The sequence below is a fragment of the Corylus avellana genome, chromosome 11, assembly GCF_965113065.1.
Source record: "Corylus avellana chromosome 11, dhCorAvel1.hap1.2, whole genome shotgun sequence".
Classification (NCBI taxonomy): domain Eukaryota; kingdom Viridiplantae; phylum Streptophyta; class Magnoliopsida; order Fagales; family Betulaceae; genus Corylus; species Corylus avellana.
Genome location: NC_142500.1, coordinates 10799648 through 10824905, shown reverse-complemented (window position 1 = coordinate 10824905; position 25258 = coordinate 10799648). Strand labels below are relative to the sequence as shown.

Sequence of the window (25258 nt, the reverse complement as noted above, 5' to 3'; positions counted from 1 at the left end):
ATTTAAAGTTTAATTTGATTGAATATATATATATATATAAATTGTGATTTTCGGAATGCGCCAATCACCGGAAAATGTTTCGAATAAATCTTAGTAATGAATGGTGTGTAAGCAGAATTGAGTTGTTTGGTTAGCAAGATGGTCTGTGTCATTGCTATTGAAGTTGCTCTCCTGATTTGCAACCCCATGAATTTCCATTTTGTCATTGAAGTGCATGTATCTGTTTTTTTTTTTTTTAAAACCAATTTAAGTTTAGTACCTTGAAGTGTGTCTAGGCTTAATATTTTGTCTACCTACATTTCTAAGGTGCGTGTTTGCTCCCTCTTAGTTTATGTGATTGTAGCTGGCTGTTCTTATTTTTATCTTATGTCATTCTCTTGAAATCTCTAATGTGCACACTAAACATAAAAAAAAGAACACATGATGCATATTTTAGAAAAGAACTTTGAAGGAGATTAAGTCTTTATTTTTCAACACTTTGTATCTTTGGACAACTGCTATGTTTCTCTTGTGTGATTAGTTACCATGCTTTTCTTATTCTTTTTGCCTCTGTTAGTTAGTTGGCTTCTCTTATATACTTTCTATGTGCATGGGGATGCTTTACGCATTTAATGAAATCTCGATTACTTATAAAAAAAAAATTATTCTTTTTTTTTTCTGAAGATTACTTATAAAAAAAAAAAATTATTATTATTATTTTTTTCTCCGTTTACTTTTCTGAAGTTTTGACGCATTTCTCCATTTCCACAGACCGCTCGTACCAATCTTATGTCTGGTATATTGAAAACTGTTGGACAGAACAAAGCCCATCCAAAGCCCATAAAGGTACAACATAGTTCTTCAATAGACCATTTATTTTTTTGTGGGTGAGTCTGCCTGTCTCTCTGTTATTAGATAATAATATTTATCTTCTATTAGGTTTACTATGTCTAAGGTGTGCATAGTATTTAATTCAGTTTGGTCATTATTATTAGTTGCAGTGCTCTCGTGGAGGTTTATGTTGTTTCATTGTGTCATAAACAGAACAACCCAAGTATAGAGAGGGTATGCAAGAGAGACAGACACTCACTTAGGTGGAGAAAAAAGAACACAAGTCAAAAAATTCCAGAAATTAGAAAAGCTGGAATTACTTGTAGCAGTCATCCACCCATAAAGGGTTTTGAACACGATAATTTTAAACTCTACCTCTGTTCTCACGCTCTTTAAAGTTTCGGGAGTTGTGTTCTCGCCAAATGCACCACATCTCACAAGGGGGGGAGTGGGGGCAAGTTTCAAGCTTCCAAATTGCAGTGACTACCAAACTGGCTTTTTAACTCGCCAATAACTCCTCCACCCATTGGGGCATTACCCGCTTTTAGGTCTAATCATTTATTTATTTATTTCTTATTGCATTAGAGTGGCGAACATGCTTAGATAGCTTATAGTGTTGCAATTACCCCACAAAGTTAAAAAACTATCATATCGAACTTCCAATTTTTTGCAATGTGACCTATCCTTAAGTTTTTCCGTTAAATATTGTCAAAATTACCAAAATACCCTCATTTGTTTTTGAAAAATAAAATGCAAAGATTCAGGCGTTGATCAAGATTTAATGAAATCTTCAAAAATACCCATGCTTGAATTTTTGCAATTTTTTTTTTTTTGTTTTTATTTAGGTATTTGGAAATTTTAATAGGATTTAACAGAAAAACCTAACAGATGGATGTCATTGCAAAAAATCATAAGCTTGATATACTAAATTGAGAATTTTTGAACTTTGTGGGAGTGATTGAAAATGATGGAAGTTCGGGGGGGGGGGGGGGGGGGGGGGTGTGGAGGGTTAAGTGAAGTTTCCCCATCTTTTATTAGTTAATACCTTCAATTAATAGATTAGTATTAAATTATTTCTAGTGATTTTTCTTGCAGATTTAAGTCTATGATGTCTTTTGATAGTTATCTTTTACTTTTGGTCTCTATTTTATGGATTTGTTGTGAAGGAGAGATGGAACTCGTGGGAAAAATTTTTCAATAAGCTCTATCTTTGCACACTATTTTTTTTTTTTTTTTTTTTGATAAGTAAAAACCAGTCCTATTAATAGCATAAGGCGCCACCAGGAGTATACAATAGGATTACCTAACTAGAAAAAGAAAAACGTACAAGGAAATCATCATAGTTAATCGACACTGGGAAGATATACGCAACAGTCCAAAGATACAAAGCATGAAAACAAGAGAATAATATATCCTCCAAGGACCTCTCCAAGTCCTCAAAGCACCTATTATTTCTCTCCCTCCATAAACACCAAAAAAGGCAAGTAGGCACCATCTTCCTAACCGTAGCACTCCCTCTCCTCCCCAAAGACCCCCAATAGGCGAGTAAATCGAAAACCCGTCTCGGCATCATCCAAGACAACCCAAAACGACCAAAAAAGGCACTTCACAAAGCATAAGCTACCTCACAATGAAGAAGATCCAACGTCTCCTCACTTCTCTTGCACATACAACATATGTTCATCATAATCACATGTTGCTTCCTAAGGTTATCTAGGGTCAGAATTTTGCCCAAGGCTGCTGACCACACAAAGAAGATTGCCCTCGGAGGAGCCTGTGTTCGCCACACACTCTTCCAAGAATACTGGAATCTCCTCCCTTCGGTACATGCCAAGGATAAAAAGAGGAGCTTGACCTTGAAAATGCCTCTTTTTGAGGAGATCCACCACAATCTATCTTCACACCTTCGTCTCACTCTGGCAGAATGCAACACCTGGAAAAAAGAGACAAATACATCCACCTCCCAATCATGAGCCTATCTACAAAAGCTTACATTCCACTGTTTAGAACCACCCAACACCTCCAAATTAGCCGCAACTGAAGCATCCTTCGCACAAGCAATACTAAATAAACCTGGAAAAGCTATCTTGAGAGCCATATCTCCACACCACAAATCATGCCAAAAGCTAACCCTAGTCCCATCCCCCACCACAAATCTCGTAAAGCCTTTGAAAGTATCCCACCCTTTCCTAATATTCTTCCATAACCCCACCCCAAAAGCTCCTCCAGGCTCCAAAGAAGAACACCTTCCCCATAAACTTCCAAACTTCGAATCTACCACAACTCTCCACCAAGCATCTCTTTCCAAACCATAACGCCACAATCATTTCCCTAGAAGAGCGCAATTGAACATCATTAAGTTTCTAATGCCCAACCCTCCCTCCTTAATCGGAGTGCAAACCTTCAACCACTTCACCAAGTGGTACTTGAACTCTTCACCTAACCCACCCCATAAGAAATTGCGCTATAACTTCTCAATGCGCTTAGCAACACTCACCGGTATAGGGAAAAGAGACATAATATGTAGGCAAGTTGCACACTATTTATGCATTTTGAACAATGATATATGTTGTCAGTATTTATAGTTATAGGCTTAATTTTTTGTATTTTATCATGCATCTAATATTTTCCCTGCATTTACCTGTTGTAATTTTATGAGAGTTCCCTCTTTTATAATTTTGCCTCTAGATTTTTGAAGTGGGTGACGTAGTGCTCTTGGATGAGACAAAAGATGTGGGTGCAACAAATCGTCGCCAACTTGCTGCTCTATATTGTGGTGCTACTGCAGGATATGAGGTACATTCATCTCATTGTACTCAATTTGGTTGTCATGTTGAATATCAAGTTGTGAGAAAGAGTTAATCTCACACGATTCTATTTTTTATAACTTGTCATAGTTTGTTTCCATATATTGTTTGACAACTTGCATTAGTTGTAATTTATAGATTATAATTTGTAGTATTGTTGATCGTCAGGTTTGACTTTGTTTGAACACAAATTTTGAGTGTTGAAACGGAGTATTGGTCAAGCCACTTTCCAAAATCAAGACATGATTTAGCCAACAATCTACTCTGATGCTAGAAAAATCTCAAAAGTTTGTAGATATGCCTAGACCCATTTTACTCCTGTTGCTATTGTCAAACCCTTCAAATCACTAGATCATGCCTACTTGCGATAATCAACTCAAGACGACAAATTTAGTTGCAAATGCAAAACAAACCCTCTTCCCAAAGAACAAAAAAAAAAAGAAAAAAAAGAGAGAGATGACAAGATGAGAATGACAAGGCATTAGGACATTGGATGAATAGTGTAATCTATAGTAAGATAAAAAGTTAAGCCTTGCAGTCTTCGTTGTCTTGACCCCTTCTCTTTTACTAGTTCATTACTTGTCAAAAAAGAAGGATAAAGGAAAAAAAAAGTGTATTGAGTGATAAGTACACATTCTTCTGTTTTATTCAAACAGCAGCCCGTCAATACAAATAGAATTATCTTATCAGAAAAAAAAAAAAAAAAAGAAAAAGAAAAAAAGAAAAGAAAAGAAGGAATAGGTACTGTAAGCTTTCCTTTATGTCTTTATTTATAACCCTTCTAGTCTTCAGAGTACACACTTTGATGCTGCTGCCAGATTTTCTGTGGTGGATTGGAATATGGTGTGTTCACCTTTTTGATATGTGGGTTTGGGGTGAGAAAATTGAGAACTTCTAAAGCACTGCTGGTAAGTGGTTGTGGCATTATGGTGAAGAAGGGAATCATTTATGGAGATGTGTTACCAATGTATAACACGAGTAACTGTGGGTTAAGTGGACTTTAGATTTGGAGAGGTTGGCATATATATGGTGTGCTTTTGGCATGACGAGTGGTGTGAACATAGTGTCCTGAAAGCAAAACTTTCTGATTTAGTAATTAGAACTGGAAAGCTTTTGTGCTTTCTTATTTGGCTCTATTGAGGATAGGAGGATCCCTTTTTAGAATCTCAAATTTATTCAGTCTATCACAGTTAGGAATCAGAATAGAGGATTCACTTTATAATTTCTAATATTAAATTATGCTAGTTGGTGAAGGGCTTCAACGGTAGCTGAAACATGGTAATAAATTTAGAGGTTTTTTTTTTTTATAATTTTTTTTTTAAGTTGTCCTAAAGAGATGGAATGAGAAGGTGTGGCAATGTAGAAAGGAAGAAGAAGGTCCTTTTGGAGGAGCTACGTGTTCTCGGTATCATTGAAGAGGGAGGGCATTAGGACCTTAGGTGTTGAGGAGAGTATGAAGAAGGTGGAAATTGTTTGCTAAGTAGAAAGATCCACTCTCATGGAGGCAGCGAGTTGGAGGCAAAAATTTAGTATCTTATGGCTTAGGGAAGGTGACAAGTGCGCAAAGTCTTTTCACAAAATGGCTAACTCCAACAGAAGAAGGAATTCCATTGACTCCTTATTGATTGATGGCACTGTTTCTACCAACCAATTGGAGATCGGTGTGCACATTGTCTAGTTTTATAGTTGGAGGCTTGTGGATGACGGTCTTTCCTTTGATTCTATTGATGAGATTGCGGCTAGTTGGTTGGAGATATATTTTGATGAAAGGGAGGTGTAGGAGGTTGTGAAATCAATGGATGGTGATAAGACACCGATCCCTAATGGTTATTTTATCTCATTCTTCCAAGCTTGTTGGATTGTTTTGAAAGAGGACATCATGAAGGTTTTTTGTGATTCCCAAAAAAAAGGTTTTTTTTTGTGATTTCCATGCTAGTGGTAAGTTCAAGAGAAGCCTTATGCTACGTTTCTTGCCTTCATTCAAAAGATTCTAGGGGCTGTCAACCCTAAGGATTTTTGCCCGATCAGTCTAGTGGGTGCATCTACAAGATTATTGGTGAACATTTTTTTTTTTTTTTTGATAAGTAATGTGAAAATTACTGAAAAAGCACATAGGGGTGCAACCCTAGTGCAAATATATATACAAGAGAACCCCTACAGAATATACAAAAAGCACATATTCAAGAACTCTTCTACAGTTGGGACATCAATACGGTGGTGAGCCAACACCCACAAGTATGGCATGGAGATCATATTCTTCCTCACCCCATCCACCGAACACTCCTTATCCTCAAAAGTTTGTGCATTCCCCTCCCACCATATACACCAAGTGACGCACAAAGGAACCATCTCCAAATAACTTCAGAGAGATCCCTACCCCCCACCTGATTCTAGCAAGCAAGCAAGTCGAGGAAACTTTTTGGCATAACCCACTCAATACCAAACAAAGTAAAGATATAGTGCCATAGCTGAGTGGCCACTTCACAATGGATCAATAAGTGATCTACGGATTCCCCATTCTTCTTACACATACAACACCACTCCACTACTACAATACTCCTCTTTCGCAAATTGTCATGTGTCAAAATTTTGTCGAGAGCCACAGTCCACCCAAAAAATGCCACTCGCGGCAGCACCTTAGAGGGCCAAATACTCTTCCATGGAAACACCTCATAAGATGGAATGGACAAGGCCTTATAGAACGACTTCACCTCAAACATACCTTTTTTAGGGCCTGTTTGGGATAGCATTTGAAGAATCTAAAAGTGCTTTTAACATTTAAAAAGCACGTTTGAAGAAAAAAATATTCGTTTGGTAAAAAGATTAAAAGCGCTTTTAAGGGTCTAAGAAGCCTAAAAATGGCCAAAAAGCACTTTTGGCAAAAGCTTAAAAATGAAGCTTTTGCCCGGAAGCTTTTTTTGACTTAAAAGCTCTATTTTTCAAGCTCAATCCCAAATAGGCTCTTAGATGGGGGCGAACGAATCCGATCTACATTACCATGAGAGATCTTACAACAGTACAGCAGTTCAAAGAAAGATGATATCACATCCAGCTCCCAATCCTGGACGGAACACACAAAGATGAAATTTCACTCAACAACTCCATTCCTCAACATAAAATTATCCTTCACCCACGCTTCTTTGTACCTTGCAATACTAAACAAGGAAGAGAAAGCATGCTTCAACGGCCAATTATCACACCACGTATCATGCCAAAAGAGAACCTTTGATCCTAGCCTCACCTCAAACCTCACACCTTTTGCAAAAGTATCCCATCCTCGTCTAATATGCTTCCACAAACCCACACCATAAGGCCCCGACACCACCTTCGAACACCACCTACCATCCTGATCTTCATACTTAGCTTTGATTATCTTATACCAAAGCGCCTCACTCTCTGTTGCATATCTCCACAGCCATTTCCTCAAAAGAGCTTGGTTGAACTTATGCACATTTCGAATGCCAAGACCGCCGGCCCTTAAAGGACGGCAAATTTGGTTCCAGTTAACAAGATGCAGTTTTTGTTTATCTCCCATTCCTCCCCACAGAAAATCTCTTTGAATCTTCCCAATCCTATTGGCCACACTCAGAGGAACCGGAAACAAGGATAAGTAATAAGTTGGAAGATTAGACAACGTACTCTTTATATACTACATTACTTATCAAAAAAAAAAAAAGGGTTAACCGACCTCCCTTTGATAGGTACAATTTCTTTCAACCTACCAACCGACGTTCCATCTGCTCCGTCACACCATTCCACATAGACGTAGCCTTGTATGTAGCCCCTAATGGCAAGCCCAAATACTTCATGGGCAAGGCCGTAACACTACACCCAAGAATATCAGCCAAAGTCCCAATGTTTCCCACTTCTCCTATAGCAACTAGTTCTGATTTACCAAGATTAACTGTCAGCCCCGAAACAGCCTCAAAGCATAAAAGGATAAGGCGCACATAACGGATTTGCTCAGGATATGCTTCACAGAAAATCAAAGTATCATCCGCAAATAAAGAATGAGAAACCACCAAATCTGAAAAGACCCTTTCTCCCACAGAGAAATCTAATGATAAACCTTGCTCTATTGTTGCATTCACCATCCTACTCAAAGCCTCCATAACCAGCACAAACAGTAACAGTGAAAGCGGGTCCCCTTGCCGTATTCCCCGCGAACTATTAAAGAAACCCTCCGGAGTTCCATTTACCAAGATGTAGAATCTAACCGACAAAATACGCCACTCTATCCACTCCCTCCATCTCTCTCCGAAACCACACTGTTTCAGTAAATACAACAGAAACGCCACTTTGTGTAGGGTGTTTTTTGTGTAGGGTGTTTTGATTTCGGGGGTTCTTGGGTGGATCTTTTTAGGTTCCTTGTGGGTGCTCCTTGGGAGCTTAGGGTTTTATTCGGTGTATAGCCGCACTCTTTTATACTCCCTGTGTAATCGTGTGCGCCCTGTTGGGTTTTTGATATATACATATTTACCTATCAAAAAAAAAAAATACAACAGAAACTCCCAGTTAACATGGTCATAAGCTTTTTCCAAATCCAGCTTGCAAGTAACACCTGGTGCACCTGATCGCATACGACTATCCAAACATTCATTAGCAATGAGCACCGAGTCTAAAATTTGCCGACCACCAATGAAGGCATTTTGAGAGTTAGAGATGATCTTTCCTAATACATTTTTCATTCTAGTGGCTAGAACCTTGGAAAGAATTTTATACATCCCCCCCCCTCCCCCCCCCCACCAAGCTAATAGGCCAAAAATCCTTCGTCTCCACCGCATCCGCCTTTTTCGGAACCAAGGACACCAAAGTTACATTCAAACTCTTCACTAACTGCCGTCTTTGGTGGAATTCAGAAAAAAACAGCCATAACATCATGTTTCACAACAACCCAACAAAATTGAAAAAAAGCCATGGTGAACCCGTCCGGTCCCGGTGCCTTGTCACTCTCCATGCCTTTTACCACCTCCCAAACCTCCTTTTCCTCAAAATCTCTTTCTAACCAATTTTTCTCCTCATCAATGGACGAAAAAGTTTGATTGTCCATTCTAGGTCTCCAAGTACTTCGCTCCGAATATAAACTTCGATAGAATTGCACAATATGCTCTTTTATCTTGGTCGGATTATGGGACAAAGCATCATTGATACGTAATGCTTCCACACAATTATACCTATGATGGGAATTGGCCACCTTATGAAAAAACCGAGTGTTACTATCCCCCTCCTTCAGCCATAATGCTCTCGATTTTCGTCGCCAATGAATTTCCTTGCACAACAAGGTATTCTCCAGTTCTCTCGACATATCAGCCATTTTAGTCTTTTCTTCCTCTACTAGTCCCCTAATCTCTGTCAAAACATCTAGCTCCTGGATACCTTCCAACAACTCCTTTTTTTTCCTCCCAATATCACCAAATACCTCCTCGTTCCATTTTTTTCAAATCCAGTTTAAGGGATTTCAACTTATTAGCCAAAACAAAACTCGGTAAGCCATCAAACGTATACGAATCCCACCAAAACTTAACCTTGTCAACAAAGCCTTAATGCTTTAACCACATATTCTCAAATTTAAAGTACTTCCTATGACATAGCGGAAGACTAAGGTAACTAATCAAAGAGCAGCATCTTTGATTCTATAAGGAGAAGCGTCTTCGTCTTCTACCCAAAAAGATAAAAACAAGCCCACAGGCTAAAAGAAAGATAAAACTCCGCAGAGTATTTGAGAGATAATTCTTTGATTTGATGATAATTCAATTAGTTCTTACATAATAAGCTAGCCTATTTGTAGAAGAGAAATACTTGTAGAGAAAGTAAACCTACTTCTAGTAGAGAAAGTAAAAGCTAATCCTAATTGAGAAAGTCAATCTAATCCTAATAGGAAAGTAAACATAATCCTAGTAACAATAGTAAACCTAATCCTAATAAGGAAAGGAAAATAATCAAAGTAAATCTAACCTTATTAAGGAAAGGAAATAAAGTCCTAATAAAATAAAAATAAATCCTAATATAAAATTGACAATAAAAGGGAATCGTGACAATCTTTCCTTTCGTACTTCCATTGTCTGAGAATGGATAAAATTCTGATCAAGCGACGCTGCTCCAATATTATTTTTGATATTTTCCTTATTTTCGTTTTTATCGAAAATATAGATAAGTATCGTCCTACATCATCCTACCACCCCTAGAATCCCCACAATCTAGCAACAAAGGAAAGGGATCGGAAAGTAGTCGTTGGAGCCTGCTTTGTGACACTGTCAGATAGTGATCCTCCCAATTCGGTTAGAGTAAGAACCAGTCAATTCTTGACCCTACCAACGGAATATCCACCAAACCTTGTTCGGATATAAAATCCGAGAAATCCATCATGCCTGTAGAATAGTTTGATTCACTAGAACGCTCACTAGGAAAACGAGCTGTATTAAAATCCCCACCAATACACCATGGGACCTCCCACACACTCATCAAACCAACCAACTCGTCCCAAAGGATCCTCCCCTCCACATCATTATTTGGGCCATACACCCCGCCAAATGCCCATTCAAAATGGTCCTCCACATTTTGAAAAGAACAAGCCAATGTGTAACACCCCATACATTCCTCCTTTTTCTCAACCACCCTCCTATCCCACATCAACAAAATGCCCCCCGACGCCCCATTGGCCCCCTTATAAATCCAATCCACATATTGTCCTCCCCATAAACTTCGTACCATCTCCCGAGAAATTAAATCCATCTTAGTCTCGATCAGACATACTATCCGCTTTCCATTCTTTTAAGAGACCCCTAATCCGCAATCTTTTCTTGAAGGCATTCAATCCTCGCACATTCCATGCAATGATTTTTGGCTTCATAAACCACCATGTCGACCCCTTCATCTTCCCTTACCTCATTGGACTTCCGATAGGCCCCTATCATAATTTACGAAGCAATCTAATATCTTTAGCTCCCTACTTCCTCTGGGAGCACGAGCACTGGTGGAAATACCCCCCAAATCTATAACTGGATGCTTTCTAGCATCTTCAATATCCTTAAGTAACATCTCCATTTTATCCTCTTCCCCCTCACATGTCACTCCCACTTTGGGATAAAAATCTATACAACTATCAATTACCCAGCTATTGGAAACCTTGTCTAAAATTATCTCCTCCAAACCTGCTTCCCCATCCTCAAAATCACCCACCACCAAATTCCCCTCAGTTTCCACCACACATGGACCTAATCCAACCTCAGAAGAGGACCCTACCCCCTCAGAGAAGTCTGTCAGATGCTTCTGCACCACCCTAGAGGGCTGTCGCACCTCACCATTCTTTGCGGCTTCATCAGACTCTGTTGGAGAATGAGCGATCTCCGACGTATTATTCTGGCTTCTCTCCGAGCTATCCTCCACCACCAGATTTTGATCCAAACCCATCCTGGAATGCTGCCCCTCCGGAATTTCACCCATATCGGCTTCCTCAGGTGCTGTCAAAAGCGTGGAGAACACCTACCTCGCTTCCGGCGAACAACTCAGGCGAGCATGCTTCTCGCTGCTCCGACGACTCACTGGGCTCTGTTGCTTCTGCCCCATAGCCTGACCGGTCTCGTCAGATCCTACCGAAGCCTGCTCATCTTCCATCGAACTTCCCCGACAACTCACCGGAACTTTTCTATTGTTGTTTCCCATGGCATGTGCGACTTTGACTGGCTCAATCAATCTGTCTACCCCTTGGAAAACCTCCGACGCACTACTCCGGTTGTCCTCCAGTGATTTTTCAGTTGCTGATTGGCCAAGTCGCACCCTCTGCTTCACCCGCCATCTTTCCCCTATTTTAGGCTTCCTTCGATAGTATGTTCTCTTGTAATATTTGATGGGCTGCCTATAAGAAGGCCCACTATCACTAGACCGCTCCTGGATCCAAAGAATTGTATCATGCTTCTCTACAGGGCCCACTTGATTTGTAGCCCCACCCTTCTCACTTATAAAATCCACACAACCATCTAGGTCCATCACTTGATTGGGTTGAAAGTGGCCTGGCCCATCCTCCTTCCCCTTATTCCCCCAGTCCATCTCCAGCTTATAAACAGCTGGCTATTTCCTTTTGAAAGGAAATCAAAATCTCCTTCAAACCACGCGTAAAATCTTCCTTAGAATGAGGCTCCAGAATCTTCATTTGCTACATGGCGTCCCGAACATGATCGCCGTGGACTGTGCACCTTCCATAGCAAGTTTTGAAGTCCCCTCACAACCTGCTTTGGTTCCATCATCGACCATGAAATCCGGCGAACCTACCAACTCCTCTACATACGATCCCCCAGGTTGTACCTTCGCCAGTGGCTTCACCTTATGGACCCCACTCGTCTGACCTAACGGTTTCTTCCCCTCCACCACATCGGCAAACGTCCGCCCAAGAACCACCGCTTGTGTTTGTACTGGCGTCTTCTTCACATTTGCATCCCTCACTTGATGCAGATGCTTCACTAGCCGCCTCTTTTGCGAGATACAATGTCTCCAACCCTACCCTTCACGCCCCTCCAGGATTACAACAAAGTTGCGTCTCCCTCCATGGCCATATTCAGTTCTCTCCGTGAATTTCCCATGCTTGTTCAACCTTTTCTGTAGAAACATAACTGAGTCACCCATGCGATGATCTCTGCATGCACCAATTCCCGTCGCTTCTGACACCAACTCGTCCATCATCTTGAGTAACCATACCAATGTCGTTACTCCCATGATGACCGTACTTAAGTTCAATCTTCCCCATTTCGTCAACTTGATATTTGGACTCCCATCGCCTGAACGTAAGTCGTACTATTTTGATTCCACGTAAAAATATCCCACATAACCCATCGTAAAATAACAATTAGAGGAGAAGCCTCCGACGAGGACCAAAAGTTTCTCACGCGCCACCCACTCCCTCACTTATTGGTGAACATACTTAGGATGGTGTTGGAGAAGATTATTTCTAATTCACAAAATGCATTCATTTGAGGTTGGCAGATTCTAGATCTAGTTCTTAATGCCAATGAATGCTTTAATAGCAGGTTGAGATCTAGAGAATTGGGGGCTATTTGTAAAATGGACTTGGAAAAAGCTTGTGATCATGTTAATTAAGATTTCTTGCTATACACGTTGAGAAGGTGTGGGTTTGGAAGGAAATGGTGCTCATGGATAGCTAATTGTATTTCCTCGGTTTGTTTCTCAGTTTTGGTGAACGACTGTCCCAAAGGGTTCTTTAGCAACTCTCGTGGCTTGAGACAATGGGACCCTTTGTCATAGTGATGCCGGCGTTGGGTAGGAAAATTTCAGCTGTAGTGAGTGGAGGTTTTTTCGATCTTCTTTCGGGATAAGGAATGATATTTCCCATCTTCTATTTGCTGATAATATCTACTTTTTTGTGAGGCCGATCCAAATCATCTTCACAATATTTTTCCTTCCCCTCAAACTACCACCCTATTGACAATGTTCTCCTCGAACTATCAAAAATTGACAATGTTCCCCCCAAACAAAAAATACTAAAACTTCTAGAAAAAACCTAAAACTATATATATATATATATATATATAATCCAAGGGGTGGCCAAATTTAAAAATAAAACAAATTCCTCTATATAAGAAAAGAATTTACAGAATTTTTTTTTTTTTTTTTTGTAATTTTTTTAAAAATGAAAATTTGCATTGAAAAAAATTAAAATTTACATTTAAAAAAATCGTTTTTAAAAATTATAGAAAAATTCTTTTTTTTTTATAAATAATAAATCATTTTTGTTTTTTTTTTAAAAAAAAATTATTTTATTATTTTTTTCAAATTTATAGGGCTATTTTTGTCTTATTGAGAAATCTATAAGGGCATTTTTAACTCTTTGCTAGCCTTGGGAGGAACATTGACAATGATAATGGTTGGGTTGGCTGGAATTCTGGGTTGTGGGTTTGTGTCGATGCCCTTTAAGTATCTTGGTCTTCCGTTGGTGGCATCCTTTGAAGTCAAGCATGTATGGGACAGTGTTACTAAGAAGATAGAACTTTGATTGGCTAGTTGGAGAAGTTTGTATTTGTCTAAGGGTGGTAGGATTACCTTTATCAAGAGCACCCTATCCAACTTACCTGCGTACTTCATGTCTCTATTTCCTCATATTGCGAGTGTTGCAAACCGTATTGAGAAGCTCCAACGTGATTTCTTATGGGGGGCTTGGTGAATTTTTCAAATATCACCCAACAAGGTTTTGTATGCCGATCTCTGAGGGAGGGTTGAGCATTAGGAACCTGCTGAAGTTCAATTATGCTCTCTTAGGTAAATGGTTTTGGCGCTATGGGCTAGAGAGAGGCTTGGTGGAGAGTGGTGGTGAACTCTAAATATGGAGTGCATGGGGAGGGTGGTGTTCTAGTGAGTCTGTCGAAGCGTATGAGTGGGCTTGTGGAAGAATATTAGGAGGGGTTGCGAGAAGTTTTGTAGTCATACCAAATTTTAGGTGGCAGATGGCTCCTAAAGTTAGATTCTAGCATGATTTTTGGTGTGGGGATACAACCCTTAAGGAAGTCTTTCTAGCTTTTTTTGGTATTGCTTACGCAAAAGATGCTTTTGTTGCGAGTCACGTGGAATTTTTTGGTGTCATTCAATGGAACGTGAGTTTTGTTAGAGTGGCTCATGATTGGGAGGTGGAAGCCTTTTCCTCGTTCTTCAGTGTTGTACTTAGCGAGAATGAGATAGGATGGGGCCTACCATAGCTTGTCCTTTCCAAAAGAGGGTTGTTTCGTGTTATGGGTTGCCATAATGGTTTGTTTCTCTTTCCCTTGGAAAAGTGTTTGGCAAACTAAGGTCATAGCTAACTCGAATAGAAGGAAGAACTCTATAGGGTCTATTGTTGATAGGTAGTAGACTCTCTACGAATCAGGCAGTGATCAACAAGCACAGTGGCCAGTTCTATCAACAATTATATATCGAGCAGGGTAGTTGGAGGCCATTGGTGGATAGTCTTTCCTTTTATTCCATTTTGAAGACTGAGGCTAGTTGGTTTGAGAGTGATTTTGAGGAGATGAGGAAGGGTAGTGACAACTATAAATGGTGACAAGGCGTCGAGCCCTGATGGTTTCTCTATGGCATTCTTTCAAGCTTGCTCGGATGTTTTAAGAGTGGAGTTAATATAGGTTTTCAATGACTTCCATGCTAGAGGTAAGTTTGAAAGGAGCCTTCATGCTTTGTTTATTACTCTCATTCCAAAGATTACAGGGGCTTTGATCTCATGAATTTCTGCGCAATTAGTCTGGTGGGGGCTATCTACAAAATTATTGCTAAGATTATAGCAAACAGGCTTATGCGGGTGATGGAGAAGATGATCCCTAAGTCGTAGAATGCTTTCATAAGAGTTAGGCAGATTCTAGATCCTGTTCTTATTGCTAATGAATGTCTTGATAGTAGATTAAGTTCTAGTGAGCCAGGTGTTATTTTGAAAATGGATCTTGAAAAGGCTTATGATCATGTGAATTAGGACTTTCTAATTTATACGCTGAGGAGGTGTGGCTTTGGGGAGAAATAGTGTTCTTGGATAGCTCATGTATATCCTCAATGCGTTTCTCGGTTTTGGTGAATGGCACTCCAACAGGGTTCTTCAGTAGTTCCCGTGGTTTTAGACAAGGGGATACCTTATCCCCCTTATTGTTTGTTCTTGTGGAGGCTCTAGGTAGAATGATACCTGCTACTGTTAGTGGGGGGCTGTTGGGTGGTTTCTCATTGGGCAGTGTTGTTTTCTCTCATCTTCTGTTTGCTGATGATACCTTGATCTTTTATGGTCCTTTTCCAGCACATTTGCTTCATTGGCAGAGCTTATTCCTTTGCCTTGAAGGTACTATAGGCTTAAAGGTTAACTTGGCTAAGTTAGAATTGGTTTTTGGACCGCTGACTGGCTAGCACCCCTAGTGATTAGCTTCTCTGACTTCCTTTTTATGTTCTCTTCTTCTTTTTCTCCCTCTTAGTCGCTCTCTTGTATACTCCCTGTGTACTAGGGTTGCGCCCCTCTGCGCTTTGTTAATATATCTTTACTTATCAAAAAAAAGAATTGGTTCTTGTGGGGAATGTTGCATAGGTTGGAAGGCTTGCTGGAATCCTAGGTTCTTGAGTTTCCTCTCTTTGCTTTTTGTGTCCTTTTGTATACTTTATGTATGTTTGGGGCGCCTAGGCTTTATATAAAGCTTTCTTGATATTACCTATAAAAATAAAATAAATAAATAAACATATTTGGGACGACGTTATTGAGAAGATAAAGCTCCGGTTCGCTAGTTGGAAAAGGATATATTTGTCAAAGGGTGGCAGGGTTATCCTTATTAAGAGTACCCTCGCCAATTTGCCTACGTACTTCATGTCTCTCTTCCCCCTCTCGGAGAGTGTTGCTAACTGTATTGATGAGAAGCTCTGATGTGATTTTTTGTGGGGTGGGCTAGGTAAAGAGTTCAAATATCAGTTGGTGAGTTGATCCAAGGTTTGTTCACCAATCTTTGAGGGGGGGTTGGGTATTAGGAATTTGATGGTGTTCAATCGTGCCTCTTAGGTAAATGGTTGTGGCGCTATGGGCTTGAGAGAGAGGCTTGGTGGAGAGTAGCGCTGGACTCTAAATATGATAGTTCATTGGTTGGGTGGTGTTCTCTAAAGCCTGTTGAGATGTTTGGGGTGGGGTTATGTTAGAATTATCAGGAAATGGATGGGAGAAATTTTCGTGTCTTACTACATTTGAGGTAGGAGATGGATCGAGGATTAGCTTTTGGCATGATCGTTGGTGTGGGAATGTGGCTCTAAAGGTAGCTTTTCTAGTTTTATTTGGTATTGCTCGAGCTAAGGATGCCTTTGTTGTGGCTTACTTGGAGTTTTTGGGTGGTTTCAACTTGTGGAATTTGAGTTTTGTTAGAATTGGCACATGATTGGGAGGTGGATGTCTTTGCATCATTTCTCCAGGTATTGCACTTAGTTGGATTGAGAAGAGGAATTGAAGATTAGTTGTGATGGGTCCCCTCCAAAGGAGGATTGCTTAAAGTCAATACCTTCTATTGCTCACTGGCTTGTATTAAAGGTTGTTGTTTCCCTTGGAAGAGTGTGTGGCGGACTCATGTTCCTTTGAGGGCAGCCTTTTCTACGTGGTTGATGGCTCTAGGTAAGATCCTTAACTTGGATAATCTTAGGAGCGGCACATCATCGTGATGAACATGTCTCATGTGCATGAGGAATGAGGAGTCTATAGACTACCTTCTTCATTGTGACGTGGCTTTTGCCATTAGGATTGCCTTTTTCAGTTGTTTTGGGTTGTCCTGGGTCATGCCTTGACATGTAGACGATTTGTATGCCTATTGGTGGACTTCTGGTAGTCCGCGGAGTGTTGTAGTGTGAAAAATGGTGCCTGCGTGCCTTTTTTGGTGTTTATGGAGGGAAATGAATGATAGAAGTTTTGAGGACTCGTAGAGGAGGTTGGAGGAGATTTTAGCTTTATTCTACAAAACTTTGTATCTGTGGACAGTTGTGTATGTGTCTCCTCTAACGATTAGTTATAGTGATTTCTTTGTTCATTTTGCTACTTCTAGTTGGGTGTTTCCTTTTGTATGCTACTTGTGTACTTAAGGCTTCTTACGCTTTTAATGATATTTGTCAATTTCTTATTTTTTTTTTTTTTAAAAAAAAAAAATGGCTCCACTGAGAGTGGCCTTTTTTGGTTGGTCGGCGGTTCTTAGAAAAATTCTTACCATGAACAATCTTTGGATGCGGTGCGTCAATATGGTTGATTGGAGTTGTATGTGTATAATGTATGGGAATCTATGGATCTTCTTTTGCTTCATTGTTAGGTTGCTTGTGCCATTTGAAATGTTTTCTTCGGTCGATTTGGGTTGTCTTGGGTTATGCTTAGATGAGAAGTCAATTTGTATGCTTATTGGTGGAGTGTTGGCAATACTCGGAGTGTTGTGTGAAAGATGGTGTCTTTGTGCCTTTTGTGGTGTCTATGAAAGGAAATGAATGATAGAAGTTTTGAGGACCGTGAGAAGACTTTGGAGGAGATGAAGTCTTTATTTTTCAACACATTGTATGTAACAACCTAAGGAAAAATGCTAGCTATATCTGCGCTATCACCTCAAAATAACTAGTCAATTGGAGCTTCCCTAAAATTCCTTATAAAGTTCAGTTTCTCCTTGTAACTAGGTAATGTAGAACTTAGCACTCATGATTATCTTTATAAACTACTGACTCTATGTGGGCTACTCTTTATCTTCCCAATATGGGATTGAGGTGCTACAAACTTTTCCTATTAAACTATTGACGTCCTCATCAAACCATGGTGTAGGACGATATTTACCTTTATTTTCGGTAAAAACGAAAATAAAGAAAATATCAAAAATAATATTGGAGCAGCGCTACTTGATCAAAATTTTACTCGCTTTCAGACAATGGAAGTACAAAAGGAAAGATTGTCACGATTCCCGCTGATTGTCAATTTTATATTAGGATTTTATTTTATTTTATTAGGATTTTATTTCCTTTCCTTGATAGGATTAGATTTGCTTTAATTATTTTCCTTTCCTTATTAGGATTAGGTTTACTATTGTTATTAGGATTATGTTTACTTTCTTACTAGGATTAGATTTACTTTTTCTACTAGGATTAGATTTACTTTCTCTACTAGAAGTAGGTTTACTTTCTCTACAAGTACTTCTCTTCTATAAATAGGCTTACTTATTTTGTAAAACGGAACTCATTAAATTATTATCAAATCAGAGAATTATTTCTCAAATACTCTGCAGAGTTTTATCTTTCTTTTAGCCTGGGGGCTTGTTTTTATCTTTTTGGGTAGAAGACGAAGATGCTTCTCCTTGCAGAATCAAAGACGCTGCTCTTTGATTAGTTACCTTAGTCTTCCGCTACGTTAGTTGGTATCAGAGCAGGCTTTATCTTGATCATAGCCAATCAGTGCAACGGTGACAAACTTCTCCAACAACGCCGCTTGTAGGGGAGGGACTCTTTCAAGAGCCAAATTCATGGGGTATTCGAACCCGGCATTATCCGGATTCGATGGCCAACTTATACTACAACAACGTCTATAATGATGCCGTTCGTGAGAGAGAAGTTGTTTCAAGATCCGACTACCAGCAATACATTAAGCGATCAGAGGCTCCTTGGAGAACCAAATTCCAAGAGTTCAAGTAGACTATGCACGCTATGCAACAGGAGATGCGCCAGATGCGGGAGATGTTGGAACGCATGCATATGGGTTCCCATTGGAATCATAGGGACAATGATGCTAAAGATGACTATGGGATCCGAGTCAAACCCGTTCACTATCCTTATGTTGACAGATTTCTTGACAATCACGTAAGCCATAGTCGACATGTCCGTAACCGTATTCATAAATTTACAAATAGGCACTCTGTCTATGAAGAGAATATTAATTATGGTGAAAATGATGTTGAGGCTGTTAATTTGGAGATGTCGGAAAATATCAAAAATAATATTGGAGCAGCGCCGCTGATCAGAATTTTACTTGCTTTCAGACAATGGAAATACAAAAGAAAAGACTGTCACGATTCCCGCTAATTGTCAATTTTATATTAGGACTTTATTTCCTTTCCTTAATAGGGTTAGATTTACTTTAATTATTTTCCTTTCCTTATTAGAATTAGGTTTACTATTGTTATTAGGATTATGTTTACTTTCCTACTAGGATTAGATTTACTTTCTCTACTAAGATTAGATTTACTTTCTCTACTAGAAGTAGGTTTACTTTCTCTACAAATATTTCTCTTCTATAAATAGGCTTGTCTATTTTGTAAAACGGAACTCATTGAATTATTATCAAATCATGGCCATGCACTGTTCCACATGGCCTAGAGTTACTAAATGGCTCTGATATCATTTATAATAACTTAGGAAAGAGTGGTAGCCATATTTGCTCTGTCACCCTAAAATGACTAGTTAATTTGGAGCTTCTCTACAATTCTTTATAAAGCCAAGTTTCTCATAGTAACTAGGTGATGCGAGACTTAGCACTCATGGGGATCTTTGTAAACCACCAACTTTTTGTGGGCTACTCCTCGTCTTCCCAATATGGAATCAAGGTGTTACATTGTATTTTTGGACAACTGATTTTGTTTTTTCTTTGGTGATTAGTTATTATGGATTTTTCTTTTTTTCTTTTTTTGCCTTTACTAGCTAGATAGCTTCTCTTCTATACTTTCTGTGTACCTAGGAGCATCTTACACTTTTAATAATATCTCGATTACTTATTCAAATTTAATTTTTTTTTTTATTTATTTTTTTTTTTTAAGTTTTTGGTTATGAGGCATTAAAAAGTTCCTAAGATAATCAATTCCCTTAAAGGAGTTTTGGGGGAATCAAAATCTCTAGGAAAGCTACTTTTATGTTTGGATATGTTAGGAAGATTAACAGTTGGAGGAGTCATCTGGAAAGACTATATAGCATGTTGGGACACCACTCAACCCAAAAACGAAAGCTTATCGGTTTGGATCTAATTGTGCTCTATCAACCACTCACACTTGTGATATTTTACCAATGTTGGACTTAATCTTTTTACAAACTTGTATGTTCAACATTCTCTCTCTCATGTGAGTCCACCACATCGCTATTCCCTTGAACAAAAGCTTTATTAATCTAATGGGTTGTCTTTGGGACCACTTGTGTGCATACCACCATCGGTTTTGATGCCACATGTTAGGGAGATTTGTTAAAGTAAAGATTAAGAGCATCTCCAACAGCCCTTCTAACTTAGCTTTTTAGTTAAATTTAGAATTTTCCTTCCTCCAGCGGCACATGTAAAGTAGCAATTTTCTCTACATGTGCTACAGTGAACTTTCATATTTGAAAGTTTATTGTAGCACCTGTTAGCAATATTTTATGATTCCCAAACATCTCTTTTTCTTATTTTATTATTCTTTCTCTCCCCTTCTTTTCCTTCTTTCACTGGTTCTCTCCCCTAAAGTTCTTATATTTCTCCATGATCACCCGCAAAATCCTACCGAAAGTACTGGAAAATCTCAAAGAAATCCACTTCCTTGTATTTGGGATTCTATTTGTCCATGATCAGACAAAAACCATTGCTGCAGTGATGAAATCCATTCCGGTACCAAGTGTGCGCTGCAAAATCAAAACCCATTCCTGTACAAAATCGACGAACATGGAAAAATCGAGGAAGTCGAAACCCATTCGTGCAGATACTTGGAAAAATCGAAGATTATTCTGCAAAATCAAAACCCATTCTTTCAGGGAGTAGTATAGGATCAAAGAAAATGAAAAAATCTACGAAACTGGAACCCATTCTATGCAAAGAATAACCCAAAACTCACAAACAACAAAAACCCACGAACGAAAGCTCCAAAGAGGGAGAGACTTCTTGGTGAAAGTGGGTTGGATTTCTTAAAAAGATCATCGCAAGAGCAATTACTGGCGTTTCAGAGAGAAGAGGAAGAGAAGAGGAATTTTGCTATGTGGGTGAGAGAGATGGGGAAGAAAATGGAAAGATAAAAAAAATAATAAAATAATATTGAAAAATGATATTTAATTAGAAGAAACGGTTAAAATAGATGTTCTGCTAGAGCGCATAATGAAAAACTAGTAGTTAAAATGAAAAAAGTTGTATTTTGAGTAGCTAAACTAAAAGACCTTGTTGGAGATGCTCTAAGTAATTAAATTTACCTCTTCCTATCAGTTTAAGTTTTTAAGACAATTGGTAATTTAACATGGTATCAAAGCAGAGGTCCTAGTTCGAACCCTGACTCCGTCAAATCACCCTCCATTTAAATTAAATATTTCACGTGTTGGGTCTCACCTATTAAAAAGGAGTTTGAGCACACCCGTGAGGAAGAGTGTTAAGGTAATGATTAAGTAATTAAATTTACCTCTTTCTATCAGTTTAAGCTTTTAGGATAAGTGGTAATTTAAAAAGATTAATACCTTAATGAGTCTTCTAGGGAGACTATAATTATAGCATGTTAGGACACAACTTAATCTAAAAGCTTAAGTAATGAGTTTGACTCTAATTATGATATATTAACTATTCACACTTATAATATCTTTCCAATGTGAGACTCAACTTTTTTAGACTCACATGTATATTCAACAAGATAATTGCGTTGAATAGGGGAAAAAAAAAAAGAAAAAAAAAAAAAGGATAGTTGCTTTAGTGAGGATTTTCGCTATATGGATGATAGAATCAAAAGCAATGTTATTTTGGTGACTTGGTGTCGCATGCGAGTGTGGTGGCGAGCTTCTCGATCACCTGTTGCTTCTTTACTTTGGGCCTAATATGCCTCAAAAAGTGGTCTATGCGTACTAGTTAAAGAGGATTGTTTGGGCAGAATGAAAGCAGTTGCATTTGGAAAATTGACCCTCTTTGGCTTATATAGACGCAGCCAAGAGGAATAATTGCTCTTTCAATTGTGCCAAGATGCCTACTTTTAAGTTTTAAATCTTTATTCCGGCCATCCTTATATGAGTAGTCTATTGCGTCTATCAATGCTTCATCTTTTTTCTTCTTTATTTTTGCCTTTTGTAGATTCTGTAGATATTTAAACCTAGTTCTCTAATTATATGGGGGAATTTTATTTATAAAGGATGTACACATGAGGTTTCTCCTCTTTTTAAAAACATTTTACATTATTCAACAGTCTTTTGGATGGATAAACACAAGTTACACAGAATTAAACATGGGACCTATTACTTATGGGATGAGGAAATGTCATTTGATCCAAGGACTGTTTGCTTATGCCAAAAAAAAAAAAAAACAGAATATTTATCAAAAAATTCTCTTGAAAAAAGGAAAATGATCATTCATGTGTTACTTGGTTCCATCTTCTTACCTTTCATCTTATGATTTGCAGATAATTCATGGCCTGGTGGAAAGAATCATGCAAGTGATTGGGCTTGTTCCACCTGATGACATTACAACATACTATCTAAAGCCTTCAAATGTAAGGATTTCTCTTCCCCTCCTGCCCACTGCAGTTTATTTGCTATGTATTAGTACTTGGTGATGACATACCTCTGTCTTGATATCTCTTGAAGGAACCTGAGTTTCTTCGGGGCACACAAGCTAGCATCGTTTACAAAGGGAAGCAAGTAGGAACTTCTGGAATTGTGCACCCTGAGGTAATTATTATTCCTTAAATACTCGTTTCAAGGATTATATAATATGTTTTAATTGCTATGTAATTCTGCCTTGACTAGTAGCTTAAGAGCATGCTTTGAGAGTTGTGGATGTGCTCTTGGTTTGTTAAATCTTGAACACGTGCACTGTATTGTAGTTTCATGATAAAGTGTTTGCCCCTTCTCACATGAATTTATTGAAATGTGATTGCCATGTGATCATGTACAGTTCGATTGCTTTGTGTCTGGTAAAACTTATTGCACCCATTTCCACAGTGGACTTGCCTGTGCGGGTGAATGTTCTGCTTGAATATTACCTTTGACATTAGTTCAGCAGTAGCTGCGTGATGTATGACTTTATTGGCAATATGTCCTCAATATATCTATGAAGGTTATAATCATCTCTTTTGGTTCCCCCCACCCAAGCAGTCTGCATGATCAGTTTCAACTGGCTTTATGGAGAAATTTTAAACAGAACCAATGTAATCAGTTTGAAAAATTTCCCAACTGAAACGGACAAATACCCTAGAAACCAAATTAATTGATTTGAAGAAGTTTCAAATTGGTTTTAGTCAGTTTTGTTTCCTGATGAACTCTTAAGATTTGAAGAATTTTTCCCAATTTAGTTATGTAATGGGGGAACTTGGATTTATGTTGGTTAGATTTGTGGGTGCATGTGCTTTGTTATATATAAATCTGACATATAGCATTGCAACCTATGAACTTTTCTATCTACTATACAGGGGGATTCAATTCTATTGTCTTTAGTCTTGTAAGCGTATAAACTGTACGCTGAACCTATCTCATTGGTTTTTCATTTTACTCAACTGGGGACGGAAGTGATCTATGATGTACACAAACTGAAACTGACAATTCAGTTTTGTTCGGTCAATTTATTCAGTTCAATCGGTCTTCTGAACACCCTTAGCCTTGCCCTCTCACCCACTTCTTTCCTTTAAAATTTGTAATATTTCTCTTTGCAGGCATGCAAGTCGTGTTGTACGATGCATTGCATGTTTTTACATTTGCATCAGGACATTATCTTGTGCTACTTGAATTAAAGATTTCATGCATGTGTTGTATCAAGTCAAGTTTGGGACATCTTTAGATGGACAATCAACTTATTTGATAATATGTTATGTGGCTTCAGGTCTTGAGCAAATTTGACATTCCGGATCCTTGCTCCTATTTTGAACTCAACATTCAGTGCTTTTTGTAGGATTTGGTTCATAACAGAAGACGTAAGTTTCTTCGATCGTTTCTTCCATATGTTCTAAAACAAATTTGAACGGTTATCATTTTTCCTTTTTCTGAATTATTTAGTAAATTTGATTGTTTGCATTGATTTGTGTTATTCAATAACCACAGGCACATCATTGGCCTTTCTTCCAATGCTAACTCATTTAGCAGCTCTAACTGCTACATCAACATCATTGGCATCCGTAAGCAAAATACTCGCTGCTGTTGACTTTGGAGCCATGCTAGTTGTATGGAATAATATGATTTCAGTTGCCCAAGATGGGGTGATATAGTATAATTTAGATTGGCAGGCATATCAAAAGGATATTCTGTTTTTGTTTTTTGGTCTTTGAATTTCCGCCAAACGTATATGATTTTGGTAGATGTTTTTGTTGAGTGAAGCTTCTATTTTCCAGATTCCAGATAAAGGGCATGGAAAATCAGGGAGGATTGCTTGAATTGTTGTAATTATGCAATATCTTCAAAATTTGGGTATTAGAATATAGAAGTTGCAGGGCACGATGTGTTCAGATGTAGACCCTGTTGTGTGGTTGAAAGAAACCAAAGTAAAAGCTTCAATTATTTCCTCCCCTTGTTGCATAATTTATTTATTTATTTTTCTAATAATGTAAACTTAAGAAACAAACAGAGCACCAATGCACGAAAGCGTGGAGATTTTGGGCGTGATGCTCCAGGAGTCTCCTTTTAAAATGATATTTTGTCCAAACTAAGATTTAGCACCTGGGGGCTGGGGTACATGGTTAGAAAGGGTAGATTTCATTTCGCTAACAGAAAAGTTGGCAGAGCATATTTTACTCTCCAAACTTTAAAAAATTAGATATGTTACGTACTGGGTCACCAATAATGAAAAGCCCCTAGATCTAGAGGTAAGAGTGATTGAGAGAAATTATAATAGATTTTTATTATTATTATCAATTTTGTACCATATGATCACTCAAAAGCATATTAACACCAAGAGCATTATAAGCATTATTCTTAAACTCATAAACTCCCCATTTTAGATGTACCAACACTTTGAACATCATAAATAATAACGCTACTACATTAAACATTGGATCCAAATGATCTTAAACTATAATAAATGCCACAATACATTCCTAACTCAAAAGTGTCTGAGGTTTTTGTTAGGTTTTAGTTTGGCCTAATTTAATGAAATACTTTGTAATTATTCTATTTTTAAAACTTTGTGAAGTAGGAGTTAGGTTTTTAGGGGTTTTGAAAGTGTTCCCTGTTTTCTCACCAAAACCCTAGTCAGGACGAGCTCGAGACGGCACTTAACA

At 38.4% G+C, this 25258-nt stretch overlaps 1 protein-coding gene across 1 annotated transcript in view; it reads left to right on the top strand.

Moving 5' to 3' along the window:
* The window catches only part of LOC132166376 (phenylalanine--tRNA ligase beta subunit, cytoplasmic), a 62150-nt gene extending 37606 nt beyond the window's left edge, over nt 1-24544 (top strand). The window contains exons 15-20 of the mRNA XM_059577179.2: nt 751-825; nt 3499-3606; nt 22454-22543; nt 22638-22721; nt 23869-23959; nt 24087-24544. Coding sequence (XP_059433162.2) covers nt 751-825; nt 3499-3606; nt 22454-22543; nt 22638-22721; nt 23869-23937 — 426 coding nt within the window. The 3' untranslated portion in view covers nt 23938-23959; nt 24087-24544. The remainder of the gene's footprint in view (nt 1-750; nt 826-3498; nt 3607-22453; nt 22544-22637; nt 22722-23868; nt 23960-24086) is intronic.
* Nucleotides 24545-25258: the final 714 nt, after the last annotated feature.